We start from the raw sequence: 7,960 nt of genomic DNA, 5'->3' as shown, positions 1-7,960 counted from the left end.
AATCACACACATATTGCAAAATCAAAGGACTGATCACGCCCACGTTCAGGGATGCTAGAGGTGACAGCTGAACACGCATTTGGCTATTTGGTCTTGCAAAGGCCCCAATTCCAAAATGGAATCCAAATTACAGATTTTGGTTGAATACTCAGGCCAAAATTGTACTTCGCTGCATCTTTCCTATGTGATATCCCTGAACCTTCAAAGTGCTGATCAGGAAGGTTTTTATTGGTATTCCTTTTAGGAAGAAGAGGAAGGAGCTTGGAGAGCTCAAAGTGTCCGAGGCTGTGCAGCCAGTAAGCAGCATTGTTAGGTGCATCAGTGAGGTCCTGACGGGAAACAGCAACTCAAACTGAGTCATTGAGAAGTGTTTCATTAACCATCAACAAAGGTGTTGCCTGTGGGCAGCAAGTTGAGGAAGCCTCCAAGGAGAGGTGAGGCACTATGCCCAGACTTGCAGGGCACGTGGGGCAGAAGGCGGGAGTTTCTAGAAGCTCCCGGATATTTCTGGAAGCAGGGTAACTGTGGCCGAATGACAGAGCTGTCAGGAGCTTCGGCTTTGTTAGAGGAACTCAGGGGGGGATTAAAGCTGCTGTTTCCTCTCGCCCTCGGGTTTCTGGTGGCTCCCAGGAGTCCCGTGGGCTGAATCCGGCAGAAAGGGAGAGGTTAGGAGGGCTAAGTGGTTGTCATCATAGAAGTCGGGGCACTCCACCCCGGTCCCCGAGGCCCACGCTGAATTGAAAAGAGTGGAAAGAGTGCGTCTGGAGGGAAAATCGGAGAATGCGCAGACCCTTTGCTCGGTGAGCTGCTGAACGCCCCCTACCCCCCGCCCCAACTCTCGCGCTGGGCCCCCCTCAGGCCGGAGGGCGCATCCACAGCCACGGCCGGTTGCCATGACGACCGCTGGACCGGCGCGGACGCAAGTGCGCAAGCGCGCGCTGCGACGCCGGCCTCGGCTCCGCGCAGCTGCGGTGATCGACGCGAGACGCCGCGTGACCCGCCGGGGCCCGGGCGGGAGCGGACGCTGGCTTCTCGGCCCCTTCGGCCGGGAGCAGCCGGCCTGGGTGGGCCGAGCAGGCGCCTGGCGAGCGGCTGCATCTCGGCTGCCTGTCCTCTGCCCGACCCGACCGGGCGGCCGGGGGCGGGGCTGCCAGATCCCTGCTGGGCGGCCGCCGGCCGGGCCCGGGGCAGGGCCGAGCGCGGTTCTCGGCGGGTCGCAGGACACGTGTGAGCACCCGGGGCCCGGTTGGGGGAGGAGGGGCCTGGGAAGCGCGAGGCCGCCTGTAGGCCCGCGGCGCAGGGGGCAGCTGAGATCTCTGAGCCTGGCCGTCTTCCGGGGAATCTGACCTCCCTATCCTGTCACCTTACAGGATTAATAATCTGGGGACCGTCCATCTTATAGACTGTTGAGTGCACGTGAGATTAGAGCCGCCAGGTGTCCGCGACCATGGCCATGAACCTTCTGGAGGACTGGTGCCGGGGGATGGAAGTGGACATCCACAGGTCCCTGTTGGTCACGGGCATCCCAGAGGACTGTGGTCAAGCAGAAATTGACGAGACTTTGAATGGGGTCCTCTCCCCGCTGGGCCCATACTTCGTGCTCAATAAGATTTTTCTGAGGGAAGAGAATGCCAAAGCTGCCCTCATTGAGGTCGGAGAGGGTGTGAATCTCAGGGCCATACCCCGGGAATTCCCAGGAAGGGGGGGCGTCTGGAGAGTGGTTTGTAGAGACCCCACCCAGGATGCTGAGTTTCTGAAAAATCTGAATGAATTCCTGGATGCCGAGGGGCGTACCTGGGAGGATGTGGTCCGCCTGCTCCAGTTTAGCCACCCCCCGCGGCCCCAGAATCAGCCCCCAGAGAACTGGGCAGAAGCTTTGGGGGTGCTCCTGGGGGCAGTGGTGCAAATCATCTTCTACATGGATGCCGAGATCCGCGGCCGCGAGGAAGCTGGGGCTCAAGAAGTGGCTGATGCCCAGGCAGTAGCAATCTCAGCTTTAGCAGCGTGGAGGAAGGTCAAGAAGGAGCCAGGGCGGGCTGCAGAACTAGGTTCTGCTTTGAAGATGGAGAATCCCGACACCTGGAATGACCTGGAAGACAAAGGTGACCCTCCCAAACCTCTGGTTCGCCGGGTTGGAGCTAAAAGTCGCTCCAGGAGAAAGAAGCAGAAAAAAAACACTAAGCAGGAATCAGTGCTCTGGAAGAAGCCCAAAGGCCACCATTCCAACAGCTCAGCCTCCTTGGAGGATCCTGAGGCTGATGGTGCTGAAAATACGGAGGTGTCAGAATCCGTCAGGAGCAACAGAAAGCCCTGTGTGAAGCAGGAGGAGTCGGCTTTGAAAAAGCCTGTGGCGAAATCTGCCTGGAAGGCTCCCAGCAGCCCATCCCATGATGCCCGGTCAGAAGCTGTGAGCCCTGGGGTCGCTTCACAGTCAGACCAAGATGGCGGTCAGGAGGGCCCCCCAAAGAAGAAGGCCATGGGCTGGGCCTTGGCAAAGAGCCCTGCCCCTGTGAGAAAGAAGAAGAAGGTGAGCTTGGGCCCTGTTTCGTATGTCCTTGTCGATTCAGAAGATGCCAAGAAGAAGCCGGTGATGGGGAAGAAAGGGCCGGGCTCAAGAAGAGATGGCTCAGCTCAGAAGGCCCTTCGAGGCCCCCAGCCCGTGGGGTTGCCAGCCTCGACGTCTCGGGGCCCAAAGGCCAAGCCGAAAGGCTCTCCTCATGCCTCCAGTGGTCAGAATGACAACAGAAGTCATTTGGGTTGTGCTGGCAAGGGCAAGTGGATGAGTGGGGAACCCGAGCAGGAGCGGCAGGTGGGTGCAGAGGCACTGAGGGGCGTGGCAGGTCAGGTGGTGTGCGAGGAGGACGCCAGTGCCGTGGAGGAGGACCCCAGTGCCGTGGAGGAGGACCCCAGTGCCGTGGAGGAGGCGGATGACACACCAGTTGAGGTTTTAGAGGGCGGGAGCCCTGACCTCCCTCCTAGGAGCCCCTGAAGGCCAACCTTGGGGACACCTATGGGCAGGAGGTGGCAAAGCAAACCCCTCACCTCTCCTTTGTTGCTTGAGTGTCGCTGTGGTAGTCTCCAGTCGTTCTGCTACTCCATCCGACCTAGCTCCCTTGATAAGAATCGAATAGTTGGGAGTGAGAACATTTGTCAGGGTCGATGGCTTTGAGGGTGGAGTTTTCTGGAAGCCTGGTTGCGGGACAGAAATGTTCAAGCACTTAAAAGGTCCAAGGAAGTAAGAAAGAAATTCCAAATGACATCTCCTTCCCTGGTGAGCTCTTCTAATTTATCCACAGAACCCAGAAAGCTTTGATTCGGGGGACCACCCATACCCTATGAGTTGAAAGAAGACCAAGGACGAAGTATCAAATGGGGAACAAAGTTTTTTTCCTTAAGGAATGAACCATGACTTTGGACTCTTAGGGACCCAGTTTGGAGAGATGGGCCTCTCAGAGGAAAACCATGCGTGAGCTCTTAGGTGGGAGAGGTTAAGGGAGGGAGGTGCACCTCTCTGCTCTTTCCTCTGCCAGGCCTGCTTTTGCCCCTCCCCCTCGACTCACCTTCAGAGGTTGGAGAATCGCTAAGCAGACTGGGAAAATCCTAGAATATTCACTCTTCTGTACATGGGCAGGGTGCCTGTTCATGTTCTGCCTTTCATCCTTATTCCCTGCTTCCTGGAGAGTGAGCCGACCTCTACATGCCGGGCCTTTCTCCCATCTTCTCTCTGTTTCACCTACTGGGAAGTTAAGCATAGATCTTCAAAGCAGACCTGCCTGCCTTGCACCTCCTGCTCTTCAGCTTCCATCCTCCCGTTAACCAGCCAGAGGGCAGGAAGGCCCCAAGAGTTAGTTCTGGGGGACAAGAGTGTGCGCTTAGGCTTTGAAGTGTTTGAGGTTTAGGTTCTGTGAATAAAAATGGTACTTGGACTCCTATTTGGGGTCAGATGCTCTCAGGAAGCCTGTGGGAAGGAAAGGTGATTGGTAGGGAAGGACTCAAGCACTTCTGGCTTCCCAGCCCCAAGTCCATCCAGCACTACCAAACTCTCCACATCTTTGGGGCTGAAGACACTTCTCATGTTATAATAAGAGGGAAAAAATTCTTAAAAAGTTGGCTGTTAATTTCTGTTCTCCGAATAGACTAGCATACCATGTTTCCTGTGTGTGTGTGTGTGTGTGTGTGTACGGGGAGGGGGCAGGATACCCAACACCAGTGGTTCTCAAAAAGTGTCCCGGGAGGCCCAAGGCATGCTCAAAGATGTAAACCGAATCTATTTTTTTCATGTCTATAAAAAAAAAAGCTGGAACTTGAATGTCGTAAGCCAAACCCGTCACATAGGAGACGATCAGAATATTACCTTGTGTTCCTAAGTGAACTTGATTTCGTACAGGTCTCCAGTGAGTTGTTTCTGCCATCTATTTGCATATAGCCGAACTTCTTATAAGTGTGGCTGATAAGAGAGGTTGCAAGTGGAAGAGATTGCATCCCGCGCATGCCCCGTGCTGTAACGCTCTGGAAGAAGTTTCCCTTTGTAATTCACATGCTCTTGTTAACGCTGTGACGTTCAGCTGTATGATAGCACGTCAGTGTATTCACGTGGTGCTCAGTAATACCGTCGCGTGGAGTTTCAGCCCTTTGATGTGTCCAGGGGCTGTCTTCTGACTTCAGTTTTTGTACTCGAGAATGTGAACAGTTGTTAGATGTTGTTAGTAATTCCGCCTTGAAAATAAACGTGACAATTAATTTCAAAAACCTGGATGAGTCTTAACTGAAGATGCCTGGGGCTGGGGGGAGAAGAAACCGGTTTCCGTTTGCAGCTCTTCCTCCGGATCCGCATCATCCGTGCGCATCTCGAGGTTTTTCCTTGGGTTTGTGCAAAACAAAACACAGGAGCGGGCTGGCCTCTCAAGGTGAGGGAAGCCTGGGACTCTCCAGCACCCGGTTTCAAAATCGGGTCCATTAGGGCTTCATTGTGTTAACAGATGGCCACCATGATGGGTAAAGGCAAACATGTATGTTACAAAATTAGGTTAGCAAATTAAGTATCTGTTGACGCTCTTATAGGTGAGGTCACAGATTATTTGAGAAGAGGATCCCCCCAGTGAACAACACACTGTCCTAGACTCCCAGCCTGGCACGAGCTGTTGTCAGTCCTGCAAGGATCGTCAGTTTTTCGTGACAGAAGATGCCTTTGAGATGTCCTCTTTGCGGCCTGTCACCAACTCGAGAGGATCTCCCGCAGATCTTGGGGTTTCTAGAAGTTTCGAAAACAGGTAACTGGTGACATGAATTTATCTGAAAATGTTAGTTCGCTTTGAAAAGCAGCTGGAAGAGGAAGGCCCTTTCCTCCCTTCCCCTCAGACAGAAGCAGGTTTTTCAGTTTTCTCCTGCCCAGCGCCCTCCCCTGCGAGGTGTTTTGAAAGGTCAATGGAGATGGTCAGGGAGGGAAGAAGCACAAGAGACCAAAAGGGAAGCTGGCGTTTGGGGACAGGGGAGTGACTGAGGTGCCGGAGTAGAGGCACATAGAGACCTGGGTAGTGGGTTTATGGATTGGGTGCTTTTCCCCTCTCCCTCTATGGAAAAGCCATATCTGGCCAACATCTTTAAGTACCTCCCAAGATGTAGTCACTCCCTGTAGTTCACCCAGGCTGGCAGTAGAATCTGAAAGGCTGACTTGGCCTGAAGTTGGGAGGTGGGGGGGCACACCTAGGGATGGGGCCCAGCGAAATGCCGGGAACTCGGCTGTCTGCAAGGAAGCCTCTCAGCCCCTCTCTGGGAGGGGGCAGCATTTTGCTCAGGGCTGTGCTGGGAGCAAGGTCCAGCCTTTACCCTTCCCCTGGGGGAGATGGGAGTGATGCCAAGAGCCTCTGCGTACACCCCCCCCACCCCACCCAAGGCCCTGAAGGCAGTGTCCTCGATCATCGGTGCGTTCGGTCAGCCCCGAGGTGCTGGGCATGGGCTCCGTGACAGCCAGGAACCAGACGAAGTTTCTTGCCCTCCTGGGGCTGGCATTCTGGTGGGAGGTAGACGGCGCACAGGGAGCTGCGTGATACCGAAGGGGTGGTAAGCACAGTGCTGAAATCAGCGGAGGGAGAGGGTCCCGATGAGTGCGTGTGTATATGGAAAAGAGCGCTGGCTGTTTTATATAGTAGTCAGGGAGGGCCTCTCTGAGGAGGTGACATCTGAACACCCAGGTGGGAGGTGAGGGAGGGAGACAGGCAGCCGGCTGGTGGCACAGCATCCCAGGCAGAGGGAAGAGAGCGTGAGGAACGCCTGGTGGTTGAGAAAAAGCGCAGGAGGAGGAGGAGGAGGTGGGTGTGGCCAGATGAGAGGTGGAGCGAGGAGGAAATGAGGTGAGGTCAGGGCGGTTTGGGAGGCTTGTGGGCTTCGGAAAGGATGGGCTTTGGCTTCAGTCTGAGTGATTTGGGAGCCATGGAAGGTTCTGAGCAGAGGGTCGTGATCCGACTTCGGTTTTCACAGGCTGCGGGTGGCGGGGGGGAGGTTGAGGGCAGAGCTGGAAGCCCAGTGAGGAGGAAGGAGTTGACCGAAGTAGCGACAGTGGCCAGGGCAGGGGCCCACGGGGGCTCTAGAAAGAGCTGCCCCTCACGTGCTGAATTGCAAATAGGTGAAGAATAAAGATGTAAGTTTATTATCCCTTTATATTTTATATTCAGTGAAATGCACGAATCTTAAGTGACCTGTTGGATGAGTTTTGACATATCATCTTCATCATTTTTATTTTTTATTTTTTTTAATATATTATTTATTTCTTTGACAGAGAGAGACATAGCGAGAGGAGGAACATAAGCAGGGGGAGTGGGAGAGGCAGAAGCAGGCTTCCCGCGGAGCCGGGAGCCCGATGTGGGGCTCGATCCCAGGACCCTGGGATCATGACCTGAGCCGAAGGCAGATGCTTAACGACTGAGCCACCCAGGCGCCCCCATCTTCATCATTTTTAAGTGTGCAGTTCAGTAGCATTGAGTACATTCAGTGTCGTGCAACCATCACCACCACCATCCATGCAACTGTCTTCATCTTGTAAAATGAAAGCTCTAGAAACAATAACAATGATTCCTCATTCCCCCTCCTCCCAGCCCCCAGCAGCCACCGTTCTATTTTTTTTTTCTTTTTTTTTTAAGTGAGCTTTGGGCCCAACATGGGGCTCGAACTCACAACCCCAAGATCGGGAGTGGCCTGTCCCGCCCACCGAGCCGGCCGGGTTCCCCACCGGCATTCCACTTTCAATCTCACCACTTTGGCTAGCCCGGGCACCTCCTATAAGTGGCGTCATACAGTGTTTGTCTTTTTGTGACTGGCTTGCTTCACTGAGGGTAATGTCCTCAAGGTTCATCTCGGTGGTAGCCTGTGTCCGAATTTCCTTCTTTTTTTAAAGTTGAATGACATTCATCGTGTGGATATAGCACATTTCATTTATCCATTCATCCATTCATCCACTGAGGGGCATTTGGGTTGCTTCCCCTTTCTGACTGTAGTCCACAGGGCTGCTACGAAAGTAGGCATACAAATATGTCTTTGGGTTCTTGCCTTCTGCTCTTCGGGGTATGTACCCAGATGTGGAATTGCTGGTCCTATGATAATTCTATTTTTAATATTTTGAAGAAATGCCATATTGTTTTTCATTGTGCTGCCTTGGTTTTAAAATTCCCGCCCAAGGATGCCCTCTATGATGCACTTACAGGAGCAGGGGAGCTCAGCCACATGGTAGAAACTTCTCTAGCCCGTCTGCTGTCTGCTCCAGTTTCCCTGCACCTGGAACCAATTTTGCTAGCATAATCTGGAATTATAGATGACTTTGTGCCAGTTGTCAATGGAGGTGTTCTCCTAATACCTCTTTGTGGGTAGGATGTAAGCAGTTGTTAGTGTTAAAAATTCAACACAAAAAAAACCCCCAAAAAACTACCATTATTCTTCCAAGCCTTAGGATCTGTTTAATTTGAGCATT

General features: G+C 53.5%; 1 protein-coding gene across 1 annotated transcript; it reads left to right on the top strand.

Moving 5' to 3' along the window:
* Positions 1-1,157: 1,157 nt before the first annotated feature.
* On the top strand, positions 1,158-3,378 carry PNMA8A (PNMA family member 8A). The gene has a single exon (XM_021681178.2). It carries the CDS (start codon positions 1,448-1,450, stop codon positions 2,987-2,989), a length of 1,542 nt encoding a protein of 513 aa, XP_021536853.1. The 5' UTR covers positions 1,158-1,447; the 3' UTR covers positions 2,990-3,378.
* The last annotated feature ends 4,582 nt before the right edge of the window (positions 3,379-7,960 follow it).

This window comes from Neomonachus schauinslandi, chromosome 16, assembly GCF_002201575.2.
Source record: "Neomonachus schauinslandi chromosome 16, ASM220157v2, whole genome shotgun sequence".
NCBI lineage: Eukaryota > Metazoa > Chordata > Mammalia > Carnivora > Phocidae > Neomonachus > Neomonachus schauinslandi.
This window is presented reverse-complemented; position numbering and strand designations above follow the sequence as displayed.

What these genes read in the sequence shown, in the direction of transcription:
- PNMA8A (XM_021681178.2), top strand. Translation starts at nt 1,448, where the DNA reads ATGGCCATGAACCTTCTGGAGGACTGGTGCCGGGGGATGGAAGTGGAC.